At 58.0% G+C, this 19086-nt stretch overlaps 3 protein-coding genes across 8 annotated transcripts; 1 reads left to right on the forward strand and 2 right to left on the reverse strand.

Moving 5' to 3' along the window:
• BTBD19 (BTB domain containing 19) lies at window positions 4510-10969 on the reverse strand. Of its 6 annotated transcripts, none has more exons than XM_021096773.1 (8): window positions 10065-10969; window positions 9022-9806; window positions 8094-8307; window positions 7826-7997; window positions 6378-6437; window positions 6209-6277; window positions 6007-6138; window positions 4510-5875 (listed from the first exon to the last, which is right to left on the reverse strand). In XM_021096773.1, the coding sequence occupies exons 4-8, from the start codon at window positions 7964-7966 to the stop codon at window positions 5489-5491; spliced, it is 789 nt and encodes a 262-aa protein (XP_020952432.1). In that variant the 5' UTR covers window positions 7967-7997; window positions 8094-8307; window positions 9022-9806; window positions 10065-10969; the 3' UTR covers window positions 4510-5488. The 6 variants fall into 6 exon arrangements, 5 of the variants coding, with proteins under 5 accessions (XP_020952432.1, XP_020952435.1, XP_020952433.1 ...); XM_021096776.1 differs by having other exon boundaries at window positions 9022-9223; window positions 10065-10545; XM_021096774.1 differs by having other exon boundaries at window positions 9429-9806; window positions 10065-10545.
• On the forward strand, window positions 11594-13099 carry TCTEX1D4 (Tctex1 domain containing 4). The gene is given in 4 exon segments (NM_001032356.1): window positions 11594-11745; window positions 12151-12224; window positions 12321-12707; window positions 12710-13099. Coding segments are annotated over 2 exon segments (657 nt in total). The 5' UTR covers window positions 11594-11745; window positions 12151-12224; window positions 12321-12331; the 3' UTR covers window positions 12991-13099.
• PLK3 (polo like kinase 3) lies at window positions 13004-17978 on the reverse strand. Its single transcript, XM_003128058.4, has 15 exons — window positions 17611-17978; window positions 17337-17444; window positions 17126-17242; window positions 16890-17019; window positions 16713-16800; window positions 15832-15927; window positions 15543-15741; window positions 15319-15445; window positions 15013-15104; window positions 14678-14771; window positions 14463-14546; window positions 14207-14369; window positions 13921-14050; window positions 13618-13731; window positions 13004-13513 (listed from the first exon to the last, which is right to left on the reverse strand). Exons 1-15 carry the CDS (start codon window positions 17818-17820, stop codon window positions 13322-13324), a joined length of 1944 nt encoding a protein of 647 aa, XP_003128106.1. The 5' UTR covers window positions 17821-17978; the 3' UTR covers window positions 13004-13321.

Raw genomic sequence — 19086 nt, forward strand, 5'->3', positions numbered from 1 at the left:
TTATACTGTGGGTGTTTCTCATCATTGCTACATTCTACAGAGATTATGTCTGTGCTTTTGGACACAATGAAGTAGGAACCTGAGTTTCCCAAGTCTTAAGTGGGTTTTTCCTTTGTGTACTATTTATTTATCTATAGAAAACCACCTGTTTTGGTTTGAGGTACAACAGGAATATCCCTTGGCCTCCCTGGTTTCCCTTACATGACAGCAGGGACGCAGTGACAGATCCAAAGTTCCTTACTTTAACAAGCTTGATTTTTTTTTTTTTTTTTTCGTTTTTTGGTGGAACTACACACTACAGACGTTGGTTAATATACAATCCCAGTGAGAATTATCCTGCAGAAACAGCATTATGAGATGACAGGGTGGCGACCCCAGCTGTCCTCTCGTCCCTGGGTCTTAGATCTATGTCCTCTTTGTAGAGGAGCTCATCTAGATCTGTGGCGCTTTTTTTTTTGTTGTTTTTTTTTTTTTTCTTTTCTTTTCTAGGGCCACACCCGTGGCACATGGAGGTTCCCAGGCTAGGGGTCTAATCGGAGCTGTAGCCACTGGCCTATGCCACAGCAGTGCAGGATCCTTAACTTATTGAGCGAGGCCAGGGATACTAGTTGGGTCGTTACTGCTGAGCCACAAGGGGAACTCCCCAAATAGTTGTTTTAAATGTAAATCCGTCACACACACCACTCTCCTACACACGCCCTCCTAATGCCTTTCCCCAGCAAGATTCAAGTCTCTCCTTCAGGTCTCTAGTCCAGTGTTATCTCATCAGAGGTCTACACCCACCTCGCTGTATGAAAGGGTCCCACAGCCACACCACTATTTATCCCTTTAACATGCTTTATTTTTTGGTGCAAACCACTCCCTGAAATACCACACATGAATTTCTTTACTTGTCTGCTGTATGTTTCTCCTAAAACGTAAGTTCTGTGAGGCAGAGACTTCGCCTGACTCGTTTTCTGATGCATCACGTGCCCTAAATCACTACATCGATGACCACTCGATGAATATTTGTGGAACAAATGAATGCATTATTTTCTAAACATACGTACTGTCCCACTACAGTTCTAAGCTTTACAAAATCAATTTAATCTTAAGAACCCAACTAGATTTTTTTCATTTTAGGGCACATCTGAGGCATATGCAAGTTCCCAGGCTAGGGGCCGAATCGGAGCTGCAGCCGCCGGCCTACACCACAGCCACAGCCACGCCAGATCCAAGCCTTGTCTGCGACCTATACCACAGCTCACCGCAACACCAGATCCTTAACCCAATGAGCGAGGCCAGGGATCAAATCCACATCCTCATGGATACTAGTCGGGTTCTTAACCCACTGAGCCACGATGGGAACTCCCTAAACATGCTCTCTTATGATCTCCATCCCCGCCCCCCCACCCCGCCCCTGTTTTTGGCTACTCCCACTGCGATACGGAAGTTCTTCCGGGCCAGAGATTGAATCCAAGCCACATCTGCAACCAATGCTAGAGCTGCTGTAACACGGGATCCTTAACCCACTGTGCCCAGCCAGGGATTTAACAGGCAACACCACAAAGACAAGTTGGATCATTAACGCACTGCGCCAAGCAGAACTCCCATGATCTCCATTTTATAAATGGAAAAGAAAGAAAATTACATAGCCTCACTCAAGTCACAAAGCCAGGAAGTGGTGGAGCTGAGATTCAAACCCACGCAGCCTGGATCCAAAAGAGGCATAGTCACTGTGCCACTGATGGGGCTTAGGACATGACCCTCCAAATATGGCACCTCGATATACTGAATATTTTAAGCTGAAAGAATTGGAGAAGACAGGAAAATCATTCTGACCTCCCCACTCCCCGAACCCTTCTTCCACGACATGGGACATAAAACCCTCAGGTGAGAGACGCCTTTCCTATACTGGGAGCAAAGGAGCATCCTTATCTCCAAGGACAATGAGACTCTGAAGAGAATTCTAAATTCCCCCCAGACTGATTCCCCTTCATACTCTTTAACCTGGCATAAAAATACTTTGGTTTAACTGTCTCTCCCGGTTTTCCTTTCCTTATGAAGGCTCCCGTGTCACAAAAAAATTAAATAAATTTATATGCTTTTCCCCTGTTAATCTGTCGTTTGTCAGTTTATTTATTTAGCTTTTTAAGGCCACACCACAGTATATGGAGGTTCCCAGGCTAGGGGTCGAATCGGAGCTGTAGCCGCCGGCCTACGCCAGAGCCACAGCAACGCCAGATCCGAGCTGCGTCTGCAACCTACACAGGTCACAGCAATGCCGGATCCTTAACCCACTGAGCAAAGCCAGGGCTCGAACCCGCAACCTCATGGTTCCTAGTCGGATTCACTAACTACTTTCATTTGTTACACATTTTGTCTTCCTGAATCTCCCTGAAGGAAGATCTCTGGGCCTGAAGTTGTGCCTTGCTCATCACAAGGTTCCTAGTTGGATTCACTAACCACGACGGCAACTCCCGAATGACTATCTTTAATCCATGTGCAACATATTTTTATATAAAATCCCTGGAGTTCCTGTCATGGCACAGCGGGAGTGAATCCGACTAGGAACCATGAGGTAGCAGGTTCGATCCCTGGCCTTGCTCAGTGCATTAAGGATCTGGCATTGCCATGAGCTGTGGTGTAGGTCGCAGGCGTGGCTCGGATCCTGCGTTGCTGTGGCTGTGGTGTAGGCTGGCGGCTACAGCTCTGATTAGACCCCTAGCCTGGGAACCTCCATATGCCACGGGTGTGGCCCTGAAAAGACCAAAGAAGAAAAAAAAAAAAAAAAAGGCCAAAAAATAAAATAAAATAAAATCCCTGAGAATAACTTTTTTTTCCCCTCGTCAACTGCCCCTAATTTCACTTGATAGTATCTTGTTTTGTAGCTCCTTTAAACCCTCTATGGAGTTTAAATCAGAAAACAAGGTCAGGAGTTCCCGTCGTGGCGCAGTGGTTAACGAATCCGACTAGGAACCATGAGGTTGCGGGTTCGATCCCTGCCCTTGCTCAGTGGGTTAACGATCCGGCATTGCCGTGAGCTGTGGTGTAGGTTGCAGACGCGGCTCGGATCCTGTGTTGCTGTGGCTCTGGCGTAGGCCGGTGGCTACAGCTCTGATTCAACCCCTAGCCTGGGAACCTCCATATGCCGCGGGAGCGGCCCAAGAAATAGCAACAACAACAACAAAAAAAAAAAAAAAAAAAAGAAAAGAAAACAAGGTCAGGAATTCCCTGATGGTCTAGGACTTGCTGCTTTCACCACTGCAGCCTGGGTTCAATCCCTGGTCTGGGAACTGAGATCCCACATCAAGCTACTGCATGCCCAGGCAGGGAAAAAAAAAACAAACCAAAGTCATCTCTGAACATTTACGGAGCACTGATTATATGACAAGGACTGGGAAGCAGAGATGAGCAAGGCACAACTTCAGGCCCAGAGATCTTCCTTCAGGGAGATTCAGGAAGACAAAATGTGTAGCAAATGAAAGGGGAGCATGGGGAGTCTTCAATAATCGAGAGAGCAGACCCAGAGCTAGAGGACCACTGCCTTCGGCACCAGGGAATTTATGCAAAGGTACAGTTGAGAGTTGCTACTACTTGGCACCGCTAATAACGCTGAGTTCCCCTGAAAGTGAAATACATTATATTTTGTCCTGAGGGCAATGGGGATGTTGATGATTTTTTTTTTCTTTTTTTTTTTTGGCCATGCCCATCAGCATATGGAAGTTGCCAGGCCAGGGACTGAACCCATGCCACAGCAGAGACCAGAGCCACTGCACTGACATAGCTGGATCCTTAACCCGCTGTGCCATATGAGAACTTCTGAAGGAAGTTGATATGAGTAGGACTGACGATCTTAGATAAGTGTATGGTCAGGCCACTCAAGATGGCTGTTCTTTTTTTTTGCTCTCTGTACATCCCCTGCTCAACCAGTGCCTGCCTATTCACCTACAGCCTACACACAGGACTAAGCTTCCTACAGATTTGCCCCAGGCACCAGCTAATGATTGTTCTTCTCAAGGGGTGGTGAGGGGAGTGCCCTCTGCTGGTTTCCCTGACGGCCAATGAGCCAAGCTGACATCAACTCCCCTTCCCCCCAGGAGTGAGGCCTGCCCCATCCTACCCACCTTCTGCAGCACACAATGGGGTGTCGCTCCTGGACCTTGCTTCGGACATGTAAGATCCCCCAGTCCATGAAACGCTGATGTCTCCGCTGCTGATTCCAGGCTCATTCTTGGGTCTTGCTGAAGCTGAAGCTGGGCAAGTACAGACCTTACAGGCCTGTGAGGCCATAGCCCAACAAGAAGTCTGGTGACAGTGGGAAATGGGCGGGGGGGGAATTCCGCAGGCACGAAGTCAGGAAAGCAATCAAGAGCCCATGGCAGTAATTCCTGCCACAGATATAGGCCTGGCTGAACTGGGCTGAGGCATGGGACTGACGGGAAAGATCTTGCAGGAGAGGAAAAAGAATTTTCCCCTAACCTCTGAGCTCTTGGCTGAGACCTCTGAAATAAGACAGAGGAATAAGAGGGGGAAAAAAAAAACCAATTTATTAACATGTTATACATGGGAGATACCCAGGGGAAAACGAGTAACTTCCTGAGGTGGCCTAAAATACCTGTGTAGATACCATCTTCAGCTAAAGACAAAGGAAAGAAAAGTGTGGGGAGGCCAGTTATGGGAAGGCCATCAGGAAAAAGCACCGAGAGCAAGGCTAAGGTTTACTAGGTGTATTTCAGTGGCGACCGCAAGGCAAGATTCTTCGTAGTCATCCTCCTCCTGGTACAGGGAGACACCTTACGCATGGAGCTTTCCTTCATAAAAATTTCCCTTACAAAAGGGTAACTTCTCTGTTTTCAAAGTTCTCCTTTTTCTCAAAATACTCAACTTAAAATAACCCCACGCTAAAAAGGCATATTCTGGGCAGGCATCTGCTTTCAGTCTCTTCGTAGGTAGAAGTCCCGGGAGCCCGATGTGAAGAAGAGGCGTAAAGCACGGAGGAGACACCCAGGAGATGGGAAACCCTATGGGGGCCGAACTGGTCAAGGATGCGGCGGGAGCTCAGTTTTGGACCGAAGCTGCGTCGCCTGTGGGGCACGGAGAGGGAGCTGCGGGGCGGGGGCCTGGCGACACAGAGGGAGCTGGGCTGAAATATATGCGTGGCTTACGAGAGGGACCGGGCTGCGCAAAAGTGCCGGGCTCCCGGGAACCGCCCATAGAGCTGGAGCGCTGGCGCGAGGGACACCGCTTTCGGATTTCGCGCGGGGCTGGAGGCGGAGGCCCAGCCCTGGGCCGCCCCGCGCCGCGCAGACCCGCCCTCCACCGCCCGGGCGCCTCGCCCACCGCGCCTGCGCGTGGCCGACCGCGTATCCCCCCCCGCCACCGCCGCGCGCTTCCCGCGCCCTCCTCGCACGGCATGCTGGGAGCGGAAGCCGTCTCCGTGCGCCGAGCATGGCGGGAGCTGGAGTTTGGCAGAGAGCCGGAAGTCCCCGGACCCGGCGGCCTTTGGTCACTTAAAGGGCGGGTCCAGAAAGCGGTGATGCTCCCGGGGCAGGGTGCCCCTCCGGCGGCGGCACAGGGCGCCCCGGGCCGCATCCCCTCTCCTCAGAGCGTGGCATTTCCACGCCTCCACGATCTGCTCCACCTGCAGGGAAACCGGGTCACCGCGGTGTCCCGCAGGGCCCACCTCGCCCTGCAGACCCAGGCCGGCGCCCCCCGCGCTTCCCCCACGCCCCGGAGTGGATCTGAGCCCGGTTCCCCGCGTCCGCACCGGGATGAGTGGCTCCCTCCGGTTCTGCTCTTCCAGGGCGCTCAGTTCTGCAGGGGCCAGTAAGGCCAGTCTCAGCTCCCGCACTACCGGAGCCGCCACCTCGGCCACAGGCCGCTCCAGCACCGCCTGTCGACGCCAGCGCTGAGCCCGGGCGAGCGGGGGCATCTGCTCAGCCGCCCGCCCGCTCGCTCGCCGGGTTCCTGCGCCCCAAGCCTCGTTCAGCAGCGCCACGGGCATTCCCCTCAACCCTCGCTTACCGCGCCCACGCGTGCCCAGCTCCGGGCCGCCAGGACGAGCTCGGCCTCGTCCACGCAGAGCTTGTCGCTGCGCAGCAGGGGCAGCAATGCTGGCGCCGACAGCTCCAGGAAACCACGGGTCCGGAGGGCCTCCTGTGGGTCCAAAATTGGGTCAGAGAGGAGCAGGATGTGGGGTCGGGAGTATGAAGGTGTGGAGCTGTACCTGGCTGTGGGCCTCTATGAAGGCTACACAACGCTCCTGCAGCGATCCCAGGCCAAAGGTTACGGCCACCTGAGAGCAGCATGAGAGAGGTCAGGTTGGAGATGGAAAAGGCCATGTAGCCCAGCCCTCCACACCTGGATCACCTATAGGCCTGCCCAGCAGCACCCACCTGCAGAGCCTCACAAACTAGCTCCACATCCAGCACCTTCACCACAAACTCCAGGCACAGCTGGGAACAGAAATGAACGTGGGTTGTGCCCCAGTGTCCCTTTTCCAAGGACCCAGCCCAAGCCCAGAAGCAGTGAGCAGGCCAAGCTTGGAGCAGTGAGCCACCCAGGTTCCCAGCAGCTCCAGGACCAAGCAGACCTCCCAGGCCAAGGGAGGTGGGGAATCACCAGCGCCAGAGAATGGGCAAGCCTGGAGGAACGAGGAACTAGCAAAGCCAAGCCCAGCAACCTACCTTCTAGTACATTCCCCACTAATCAAACTAGATAAGAGCCATGTGAAAAGTCCACTCTCCCTTTCGCAACACTTATCTTTCTCCATGTGTCCCCTTCATGAGGCAGAGACACTTCTGTTTTAACCAGAAACTTGAATTTCATCCATGACCTCTCCCTCTCACCCCCACATCCAGAAAAAAAGCACTGGGTCATGCCAGTTCCACGTCTCTCTCTCTCTCTCTTTTTTTTTTTTAGGGCTGCCATATGAAAGTTCCCAGGGCTAGGGGTCAAATCAGAGCTGTCTCTGTCAGCCTGACAGCTCACGGCAATGCCAGATCCTTAACCCACTAAGCTAGGCCAGGGATCGAATCCTTATCCTCATGGATACAGTTGGGTTCGTTTCTGCTGAGCCCACACGGGAACTCCCCAATCCCTAATCTCTTCAGCTTGCAAGTCCTCTCACTCCTTTACCTGAAAGCTCCAGTGAATCTCCACTGGGTAAAAGAAGTCCTAATTCTTGAAGGTCCTGCAGGAACTAGCCCCTGGCATCCTCCCCCGGTCCTCTCTCCTTCTCCTCCACTCACACTCTCAGTCCCGCCACACTAAATGTCGCGCCAGCTCCTTTTGCGCCTCTGTGAGTAGAATGCCACTTTCTTCCCCTCCCCCCAAACAAACCCCTTCACTTTCTACCAAACCCAACAAATGTTTCCTCCTCCAGGAGGCCTTCCCCTCCTCTCTCCCTGGTGGCAAGACCAGAAAGACTCCTCATAGTCTCAGCATCATTTGCTCTCATCCGTCACACTTCTTTGGCTGCACCCATGGCAGGTGGAAGTTCCTGCGATTGAATCCGAGCCTCAACTGCAACCTATGCCACAGCTGTGGCAACACCGGTTCCTTAACCCATTATTCTGGGCAGGGATCAAACCAACACTTCCACAGAGGCAAGCCAGATCATTAACCCTTGTGCCACAGTGGGAACTCCCTTGTCACACACTAAAGCCACTCACTGGGTTAAGAGTTTTCTTCTGTCTGTCTCCATTTGAAGAACAGGGATCAAGACTGACTTATCCTGGCATCTACAGCACCAGCCATAATCAGCCCATATGCTGCACACATAAGGTATGCATGTGTCCTTTTGCATACAGGCACACATAAATGACTGTTTACACAGAGATACCCATTCTTCTCTCTCTACTGGTGCGTGTCCTCTCCACGCTAGCAGGTGTGTGAGGCAGGGTGTGAACGGAGCCCAGAAGAGGTGGGGGAAATGAGACGGGACAGCCACATAGACCCACCTCTCGCAGTTCCTCCAGCCCATACTCCACAGCTGCTGTCAGCACCTCCAGCACCTGCACAGTAGGTGTTTGGGGAAGTGAAAGGGAGTCTCCTCTGCCTCCTACTCCCCCACCCCGCCCAGAGCCCCAAGCCCTGCCCAGTGGGCTCACAGAGTGTCAGTGCAGCTTGGCACTGTTGGTGTACAGGAACTCTAGCACTGCCAGGAAGGCCTCAGCTGGCACGGTGCTTAGCACAACGGGGCTAGGCACCCCAGGGCCCATCTCCGAGCCCAGAAGTCGCTGGAAGAAGTTGCATCTACACGCCAACAAGCACCGGTGGGCAAATACCTCCTGCCGTTCTTGACCGACCACAAAGCGAACATCACTGCGGGGGGCGGGGAGAGAGAGAGAGAGAACCAGGAAGAAGAGGCCAGAGTCTCAGTGCAGCTCTAGGCTTTGCCTTCGCTCTATAGGCCTCCGTTTTCTTATCTGTCATGTAAGAGACTGTCCCTTCTCCCAAAGGTCTGGGTCACTCAGGCCTGAGTTCCAATTTTTTTTTTTTTTTTTTTTTTTGGTCTTTTTTTTTTTGCTATTTCTTGGGCCGCTCCCACGGCATATGGAGGTTCCCAGACTGGGGTCAAATCGGAGCTGTAGCCACTGGCCTACGCCAGAGCCACAGCAACGCTGGATCCTTAACCCACTGAGCAGGGGCAGGGACTGAACCCGCAACCTCATGGTTCCTAGTCGGATTCGTTAACCACTGCGCCACGACAGGAACTCCAGGCCTGAGTTCTAATCCCAACTCCACCTTATGGTGCCTAGGCAAGAAACCTTCTACCCATCGACTCAGGATTCTCATCCCTGAAATGGAAGGCTAATCCCAAACCCTAGGAGGTGGCTCTGCCTGATCACTGAGCAGGCACCAGGGCTGATGCAATACGATCTCAATACCCTTTTCCTCCCTTGCCTGTGTCTTGGGGGAAGGGAACCGCTTCTTGTCTTCTCCGCAGACTGCACGCTCAGCTTTTTCAGCCTCCTCCAGAAAGAGGGGGGGGGGTGCAGCGTGCACTGGCTGCAAACAGACACATCAGTGACGCACCATCTTTAGGCCAGACCACATTTTCCATCTTGATGATCACTTCCGGCCCCGGCCTCCGGGCCTCCAAACAGCATAGTGGGTAGGAGGCAGGAGATGAAGCTTGAGCTTCCTGGAGCCTCCTAGTCCCGGGTCCAAGGCCTGGAGCTTCCCACTGTGAGCAGATGGCGATGCCCCAAAGCAGAGGGTTATAGGACTCACCAGCCTGTGGGGGCGAGCCCAGCTCTGAGGCAGTGGGGACAGAAAGCCACATTCTAGCTCTCCTGACTGGCCCTGCCCCCCTACTCTAGCCCTGGTTTCAGATACCATTAGCATCCTGGGCAGGCAGTGAGCCCCAGGCAGCACCCTTGAACTACTTCCTGTCTGTGACTCTGGCTCAATTTCTTTTTTCTTTCTTTTTCACGCTGTACCTGCGGCAAATGGAAGTTCCCGGGCTAGAGGTTGAATAGGAGCTGTAGCTGCCCACCTACAGCACAGCCACAGAGATACCAGATCCGAGCCGTGTCTGCCACCTACACCGCCGCTCATGGCAACTGGATCCTTAACCCACTGAACCGGGCCAGGGATCGAACCCTCATCCTCATGGATACTAGTTGGATTCGTTTCCACTGAGCCACAGTAGAGACTCCCTGGCTCAGTTTCTGAAGTTTCATTCCCGATGTGAGTCCCCAGTTCCCAGAGCGGGGTCATCTGCTCCTCTGCCTCCCTCCCCAGGGAGGCATTCAAGTCACATTCCGGTTCTCAGGATCCAGGGGGCAGAGGGCTCTTCTCTGCCAGGAGCCCGAGGTCTGAAAAAGGAAAGCCTTTCCCTGAGGTCACCCAGCTGAGCCTGAACTCCACCCCCCACCGCCCCCACCTCCGGCTCGCAGGAAAATTGCAGACACTGAGTGACCAGGAGCCATCCTCTACTTCCCCAGGCTGAGGTCACCGGGGGAGGAGGCTCAAGCCCCAACTCCCCACTTCCTCTGAACCCAGAGCTTCCTCAGAATCACGGGGCCCAGCAGAGGCAGCTAGGGAAGACCCGCAGACAGGGCCCGCCCCCTCACCTGTACAGGGGGTTGTTGACGAGGCTTCGGAGTGCCGTGGAAAAGGGCGCCACCGCCCCGTGCACAACCAGTCCTGGGGGCTCCATGGGTGGGGGCGGGAGGGGGGTAGAGGAGTAAGCAGGGGGTGCAGCCCAGGAGGCTTGTTGTCTGTGGGTCTGTAGGGAGGCGGAAGGTGGAAGGAGCAGGAGGCCTGGCCAGGCCCTAGAGCTGCAGAGGAGCTAGAGAGGCCTGAGAGGGAGGGGCGGGAGCTTGGGAGCCCTGTTTGCTGAGAAGCTGAAGTTTAGGGATGGGGCGCGAGAGGCCCCGGTTCCCGAAGGCATCAGAGGCTCGGGGAGAAGGCCGGAGGCTCAGGCTGGGGATAGGGACTCAGGGAGGGGACCCAGAGAGGCAGGGGTGGAGCAGGCCGAACGGGGAAGAGAGGCTGGCTGTGGATGAGGCCCCAGCTGGGAGCCTGCCCAGGCAGCGCCAGGGTGGAAAGCCTGTGGGTTTCCACGGAAACGAGATCCCAGGCGGAGAGGAGGCCCCGCCCCTTCCCCCACAGGCCCCGAAAACTTCAGCCCTAGAGGGGCCCTAAGCAGAGCCAGGGTCTTAGTGCCCTGACTCCTGACTGTCCAGGGTTCAGGGTTCGAACCCTCTGTCCCTCCCCCCCGCCCCCTGTAGGCCCACAGGGTCAGGGGCAGGGTCAGGGTCAGGGTCAGGGTCAGGCTAGCCAGGCCTGGGGAACCCCCTCAACCGGGAAAGTCCTTGACCCCTCGGACCATTTTCAGGGCCCAGACCTGGTTTGTCTGGGAGGTGGCCGCCCTGTCCTTCCCAGAGTGGGGGCTCAGGTGAGGTGGTGTCAGCTCTGACAGAGGCATCGTGGTCTCTGGCATCCCTGAAATGCAACTGCAGTGAGGGTGGAGGGCCGTCTGGGCACTAGGGCACCCAGGAGGTGTGGGCAGCTGGGGACAAGCCCCAGGCCACTTAGGTCAGCAGGGTTTATGCAAAGTGGAGTCACCACTGTTGCATCAGGCCCGGGTCCTGATGGGTGCCTCCCCCTCCCCCTCAAGCCCTGAACTGAGGAAGTCATCCAAGCCCCACCCAGCTCTGCGCGGGGAACGGAAATGTTTGTCCCTGTTGCAGCCGATGTGGAAACGCTCGAGCCCATGACGTGCTCCTTCCTGTCGGCCCAGATCCCGATTCCTGGGCAGCCACCCCCGCAGCCCCAAAAGGTGTCCCATATCCCAGGCCTCTGCGACTTGCTCCCCAGTGGAGAGCCAGGCTTCGCGAGGGGAGAGAAGGTCAGCGGCTCAAAAGCCCTGGCGTGGGGGATGCCTTTCTGACCAGAGCCTCTCTCTACATCTGCCCCTTCAGTCTTATGTGTATGCCCTTGGGCGCTAAACCTCTGTCCCCTCTGCTGGTGACTCAGGCACCCCGCACTCAGCACGTGCTCAGAGCAGTAACGCTCCCAGGTTAGGTCAGAGCTTGGACTCGAGAGAAGGAACCAGGAAGAGAGGCGTGCTTGCCCAGCAACCCATGGCAACCCCACAACACAGGCAAGGGGCCCTTACCCTCCCACCTGCCAGTCAGGCGGCCAGGCAGGGGCCGGGGGGAGAGAATGTGAAAGCCAAAGACTGTGGTGACTCAAGGGGCTGAGGAGTTTCGGGAGAAGAGGGCAGCCGTCCCAGCACTGACTCTGGAGGTAGGGCCAGGAGCCAAGAGCAGAGGGTGGAAGGACCATCCTGGGTCACTTGGCCCCAGCCTCAGCCAGTTGTGGGGATCTTTGCGCCAGCTGCCTTAGAAGAGGTAGGGGTGGAGGATGGCGGGATCTGAGACACGCAGGGCTGGGCCTGTCTGTGGGGGTTGAAGGAGTCAGGTCTATGCCTCCTTCTGTTAGGGGGTGGAGGCTCCCTGTCCAGGCGGAGGCAGAGGGGGCCACTACGGCCCCACTTCTCCTGCTGGTAAAGCCCAGTACAAGAGAGAAAAGGCAGTGGACTCTGAGCTCAGTTAAGGAGCCTCCAACGCTCAGCGAGTGCGGAGCTCAGAGGACAGGGACAGCCCCAGATTAACAGTCTGCGCAGCGTCTCTCCCCTTATTTTGTCTCTAGCAGCCCTTAACCCTCCCAGTACTTCGAATCCACACAGCCCCAGACTCCTGGATTCACCTGTCCCCAAAAAACAGGTAAGAAGGAATTAGGGAGTAAAAACCTCTTACTAAGAGACTGGACGGTGTACAAGGAGGGCCAGGCAGGGCCTGCCCGTAACGGGGGTCTTTCAGTCCGCAGGTCCATGGCTGGCAGGCCTGTGCCCGCCGGCCGTCAGGAGGAGGAGCTTGCCAAAGACCCTGGGCAGAAACTGTCCCTGGCGCGGCCTCCGGGCCGCCTGCCCAGCATTGATGAGACCCGACCAGCTGGCCCAGGCCCGGCCTCCCGCCGCGGCTCCGTGCTAGGTCCAGCCTCGTCCTTTTCACGCCGCAACTCGCTGGCCGGAGCAGGTGCAGGGCCCGGGGGTCGGCGCCCGTCCCTGGGCCCCGTGCCGCCGCTGGGCTGGCGGGTCAGCTTCTCGGGCCTGCCCCTGGGGCCCGCCCGCCGGCCGGCGCCCTCGTACCGCACGGAGCCCGCCCCCGGGGAGCGCTGGGAGGCCGCGCGCGCCCAGAGGGCCCTGGAGCAGCGCTGGCAGCGGGCCTGCGGGACGCACGCTACGTGGGCGCCGAGGCCGGGCGGCTGGCGCGGGAGCTGTGCGACCTGGCGCGCGTGCACCTGCGCGAGCTCAGCCCCCCGCGCTACAAGCTGGTGTGCAGCGTGGTGCTCGGGCCGCGCGCCGGCCAGGGCGTGCACGTGGCCAGCCGCGCGCTCTGGGACACCGCGTGCGACGGGCTGGCCTCGGCCACCGTCACCAACGCTTCGCTCTTTGCCGTGGCCACGGTCCACGGGCTCTACTGCGAGTGAGGAGGCCTCGAGGTCTGCAAAAATGGTTTATTATCCTAGGAGGAGGCCCTCCCTGGGGCTCCCAGCCCAATAAATAAATGTCTGTCAATAAATAAAAGTGGTCCATAAATAATGCCCCCTGGCTGGGGGCTAAGGCTCAGGCTTTTCTTGGAGAAGGGGTAGGAGGCAGCCTCCAACCCTAGTAAAGCTGGTCCCTGATTCCCTGGGGGATTCGGCCCGGAGCCCCCAGTGAGGCACCAAGGGACAGGAAGCGCCACGACGGCCAGGGCCAGAGTCTGACAGGCACGGGCCCCAGGCCTGAGGGCCTGGGGGCCGGCCCTGCAGTTGGCACCTAGACGGGGCAGCGGTCCCGGAGCAGGCACAGAGCGTAGCGGAGCCGCTGCCGGAGGTCCGGGGAGCAGCCCAGCTGGCGAAGGTGGGACGCGAGGTAAGTGCAAGCACTGCGGTTTCGGGCCACGAAAGTCACGAGGAGGGGCTCCCAGCCACTGAGGATCAGCTTGGTGTGGTCTCCATAGAAGTTCACCTGCGCCCGGGATGGTGGTACTGATCAGAGCCAAGGCCCCGGGCGGTTTCCTCCCCGACACCCTGGCCCTCCCAGCCCTTCCCAGTTCCAGAAGGAGCTCTTACCTGGACGGTGCCATCACTAAACAGCATGAGTAGGGCCTGATCCGTCTTGACCCACTGCAGCAGGAGTGGGGGGACGGGCACCTCCACCTCTTCCACGCTGGGCAGATCTCCTCCCTGGGGGCAGGGGCAGGTCACTTGTCTGATACGGGTCAGGCCACTTCCCATTCATGTCTCTCTCCCCTAGAGGTTTCGCTTCGAGCTTCAATCCCCAACCCCCCACCACACACACACCCACCCCTAAAAGGGAACAGGAGGGGTTCGGGATGTGTGAGTCCTCAACTCGCCCCACCCCGGTCCACAAACCTTCATGAGGCGCTGCTCCATGTAGGAGGCGAAATACCGCAGGACGCCCAGCTGAGGCTGCAGGGCCCGAGGCACAGCACCCACAGAGAAGGAGAAGTGCTTGGTGCTGGTGGGGTTGTAGTGCACAGTCCTGGAGCGGAGGAGATGGAGACAGAGGTGAGGGGGAGACCCGTACCCATGCCCTCCCCTGAGAGACCCCAGGCCCCAGAGCCCAGGAGCACACAGCAGGACACAGCCCTGCAGAGTTCGATGGCCTGGACACAAGGCACCCCATCACAGCACTTACTTCTTGTTGGCCGACAGGGCCATGTGCGTGCCGTTGTTGAAAAGCACAGCCACACGGCGGCTGGACAGCTGATACCCAAAGCCAAACTTGTTGGAGTAGTCGACCCATTTGCTAACCCATACCAGGGGCTCCGGCTGTGCCAGGGGAGCCGGGTTCTGTTCGGCTGTCATGGAAGGGAAAGCAATGAGGACTTGTTCCTGGCCTCCCAACCAAAGGACTCCCACCACTGTTCACGTGTCCCAGACTCCAGCCTCACCTGGGGGCATGAAGGCCAGGCAGTTTCTCAGGGCACAGAGTGCGGACTCCACCACTGTGGCCACAGTGAGACCTTCCTCAAACCCTGAAGGGAACAGGGTACTGGGAATTAGGCAACAGTCCCCAAGCCCTAGATCGTGACCCCCACCCACTCCTTCCTGGGTCCCATCTCAGCCCCAGCAACCTCCGCCAGCCCTCAGCCTCCGGGCTGCTCACCATCTCCACTGCTGGCCAGTGTCCCACGGGGTGAACTGTCTTCGGGTGCTGTCTCTGCCAGACTGAGGGGGGCTGGACCTGACGCTGCCGGAGCCTGAAGGGTTGAGTAGGACAAGGGAGTGAGACCGGCCTTGGAATCCAAAGCCTTGAGAGTCCATGGCCCAGCCCTGCCCTGGCACCCGGGGCACCGCAGGTCAGCCCCGCCTGGCTGATGAGACACAGCCAATTAGGCCACCACGAGGCTAGATGCTTCACCGGCCTCTTTTATCCCGAGCTTCCTGTAGCTGCTAGGGTGGGGGTGAGTCAGGGGAGCACTGTCCACGGGAGCATCTCACCTCGGGCCTGGCATCCTGGTGGCCAATGGATGTCCGAGTGAGGCCGTTCACCAAACCGGAGACCTCATCCCGCTCCTCGGGATGGTTCTTGTCTGGGTGGGGGGAGATAGAGGCCTCAGTATCCTGCCCAGCCCCCCACACACACTTCCTACAGGGGTGATACAGCTAGGCACACCCAAGTGCCCGTGTAACACACACTCTCCTCAGGGGTCCGCAGGGACTCACACTTGCATCCCCCACACATACATAGCAAGCTCCCCCCCCCCACTGCCCTCTACTCTCAAAACCACTGACACCCAGACTCACTTTTATTCTTTTTTCTCCCAAAGAGGCTCTTCTTAACTTTGACAAGCAGAACTCTAGCTGGGTTAAGGGGTGTCAGGTCTGGGACTGTCACACAGCTGCTGACAGGGAGCCGGTCAGGGGTATAGCCCTGAGGAGAGAAGAGCGGACCAGGGGTTCTGTCACCTGCCCCATTCGATCCCCTGGGAATCTGCCGATTGGACATGGGTGTCTGGTGAGCCCCAGACCTTGGTAAAAAAGTCATGGCGCAGGATCTGGTCAATTGAGGGGCGGTCTTGGGGTGAGGCTCGAAGGATGGCGGCCAGGAGCTGCCGAGCAGGCAGGGAGAGGCTGGCAGGCAGGGCGTAGTGGACCTGTTTGATGCAGCGGTATGTCTCCTTCAGGTCAACCGTCTCGAAGGGGGGAGTCCCACATAGCAGCGTGTACCTGTGGGGCAGAGGAAAGCGGGTCAGGAGTAGAGTGGAACGTGTGCCCCCCTGACGCCCCCCGCCATGTGCACACGACCCTGGGACTCACATGACGCAGCCCAGGGACCACACATCCGCCTCCGGGCCGTGGCCCTGTCTCTGTAGCACTTCTGGAGCCACATAGTTGGGGGTGCCACAGATGGTCCTGAGAGGGGGAAGGGAGGACGAGAGGGCAAGGTTCAGCGGCTGCCCGGCTGGCCCCTCAGCCCTGCCCCCACTGCGAGTCCAGACAAAGCAGCTGCCTGTCACCAAAGGCCAGAGAACTCCTGCTTGTCCTGGGACAATGGATGCAGGGGACGGCAGCTGAGTTCCCCGCCTACCCGCCTGGCCCAGCTGCTCAGCTGCTCTGCAGACCAGGGGAGGCCCTGACTCTGAACCCAACCCACTTCTCCAGGGTCAACAGTGGGGCCATCACTGATCCCTTCCCCCACTCCTGTCTGTCAGTCACCCACATAGGCTGTCACCTCCTGTGGTCTCTGCCACGCACCCCAACACCAGCTGTCACATGCCCTATAAACACTGGTCTGGCCATGCATGCTATCTGTGTTACACACCCAGTCTTCCTGGCCACAGCAGGGTCTCCTTACACACACCCCAAGGTGTCATGTCCCACCATTCCCACCTTCTCCGTCCAACTCACACACCCATTGCTTATGTCACCTTCCGTCTTCACACACAGGAGTCGCAGCCTCCAAAAATCCTTACACCTAGTTTGTCTCAGGGACTCAGACACCCATAGCACCCACAGCCTCTCCGCCAGTCCTAGTAACCCAGGCTGCCACCTTCACACACACACAGCCCATCATCCGTTCCCCATTTATCACACAGACACATCAGCAGTCATGGTGCCTCCCACGTACATACTCAGTGTCTGTCACGCACGCCATCTGTGTCACACAACCTGTGGCCGCCCCCTCCTCAAACACTCACTTCTTCCTATGCTCCGGGGGCTCCAATCGGGTTGCCAGGCCGAAATCCCCCATCTTCAGTTCCATGTTCTCAGTGATAAAAAAATTTCCTGGACGGGGGGGGGGGGGGGAGGAGAGATGTGTCAGATGCCCTTCTCTGGCTCACCAACCACCCATCCTGCTGGCCCAGGAGTCTCACCCAGCTTGAGGTCTCTGTGCAAGATGCCCCGCTGGTGCAAGTACTTGAGTCCGGAGAGGATCTGCCGAAGGTAGTAGCGCACCTCTGGTTCCAAGAGGGTGTGCCGGGCCTTCCAGATGTGCGCCAGGGACTGCAGAGAGCCACTGCCTCAGCCCCTGGTCTGCTCTCCCAGACCCTCCCTCCACTTGCGCTCCCGGAAGAAAATCAGGGCTCGCACCTCCATCACCACCCCTCACCTTTCGGCTGCAGAGCTCCAGGAAAATGTATATGTTGTCAGCATCTTCAAAGTGATGTGAGAAGCGCACGATGTGGCGGTGCTGCAGGCCGCGATGCAGCTCAATCTCGTTTAGGATCTGCAGTGGGAGCGCGGGGTTGTCATCTGTAAAGGGCTCCCACGCCGCTGTTCCCACCCCACCCGCCGTCCGCTGGGCCCAAGCCCCGGCCCACCTTCTCACGCTGATGCGGCTTGGTGATGCGGCTCTGAGAGATGACTTTGACAGCGTAGGCACTGCCGGTCTCTGTGTCAGTGGCCTCGTAGCAGCGGGCGAAGCCTCCCTATGAGGAGGAGGCATCAGGCAGGGCACTCCAGGGAAGACCGGGTCCGGCCTGCGGACTGACGTCCGCGAGCCGAGGCCGAGCGCCCCCGCCCGCCCCGCCCGCGAGGGTTAAAGAGACCGGCAGGCGCCCCCTCCACCCTTGCTGGCACCACCCCCCAGCTCACCTTGCCCAACAGGCGGCCTTTGAAGTAGGTGCGGCCGTTGCACGGGTCGGTGATGAGGCGCCCAGGGTCCGGCGCCGGCGGCCCGGCCAGCACCTCCGGCTCAGGTCCCGGTGTGGCCCTTCCAGGCGGCCCGGGCCCGGCGGGGGGCGCTGGCGGGGCGGCTGCTCGCGGGAAAGGGCGCGGGGACAGAAAGCCGGCCTCGGGCTCCATGCGGGCGGTGAGTCGCAGAGCCGGCCTGGATAGTTCTAGGTTCCGCCCGGCCCCGGCCGCGCGTGGCGCTGCCTGGACTTGCTACCCTGCGCTCGCGCCGGAGGGAACCCGGCGTTTTTATCAATGAACGCCTGCCCCCTCCCCGGCGTCTGGTCATTAGAAGCCCGCCCCCTTCCTGGCGGCGAGTCACCGAGAAGCCACGCCTCTCCTCAGGCCTTACGTCACCAAGGAGCCCCTCCTCCCGCCCACGCCCTCCGAGACCCAGCCTCCAGCTCCCGCCTTAAGGACGCTGCCATACTGCTAGTGACCACGCGTCTGCCACCAGCAGGCAGGGGCCATCCGTGTCCCCGCCACCCCACCCTGGTGGCTGAGAGTCCCGTTAACGGGGGTCCTCCCCCCATCCTTGGGGGCTCTGCTGGAGCCGGGGGTCGGGGAGGCGTGGGGACGCCTGGGCGTCTGGAGAGACTCCCAGCAACTAGATAGGCCAGCGTTCCAGCCGGGAGGGGACAGGCGGGGGCAGCGCTCGCTTTAGCCCGGGAGCGTCACCAACACTTCCCTTTAAGTGCACAGAGCTTTGCCTTGGCCCCACACACGCCCTTGACCAGCGTCCCCAGGCCCAATTCAGTGCTGCCCCCTTTAGGGCCTGGGCGGAATTGCACACGCCGGAGCTGGGCTTGCCCGGCGTGGTGGGGGGTGGGAGTGGGGAGTGGGGAGGCCCCAGCTACCAGGCCGAGTGTTGGGGTCCAACAGCCTGGCATTCAAGGCTTTCTCCATGAGCCAGGCCACATCTTCTGTTATCCACTTTGAGGGACAGATCTCAGGTTCTGGAGGGGTGTCTTTTTCCTTCCCTGAAAATATCCACTGCCTTGAGTCAGCAGCAGGAGGCCAGAAAGTGAAGAGTGGGATTTGTACTTTCTCAAATCTAGCAACGGACCACTTGGGACGCGGTTCCCGGGCCATCTGAACCCCTTAGACCTCTGATCCATGTCCACTTTTCCCAGGGCCGGAGGCAGAGAGAGATGGGGTCTTAACCTCTCTGCATCCCAGGATCACAGGCTTCCTCCTGGTCTTGTGCTTTCACCTGTCTGTACTCACTCTGTACCATCCAATCAGTTATTAAGTTATTCAGTCCTCATGGAGTTCCCGTCGTGGCTCAGTGGTTAATGAATTGGACTAGGAACCATGAGGTTGCGGGTTCGATCCCTGGCCTCACTCAGTGGGTTAAGGATCCGGTGTTGCCGTGAGCTGTGGTGTAGGTCCCAGACG

The sequence above is a fragment of the Sus scrofa genome, chromosome 6, assembly GCF_000003025.6.
Source record: "Sus scrofa isolate TJ Tabasco breed Duroc chromosome 6, Sscrofa11.1, whole genome shotgun sequence".
In the NCBI taxonomy this organism is placed as follows: Eukaryota; Metazoa; Chordata; class Mammalia; order Artiodactyla; family Suidae; genus Sus; species Sus scrofa.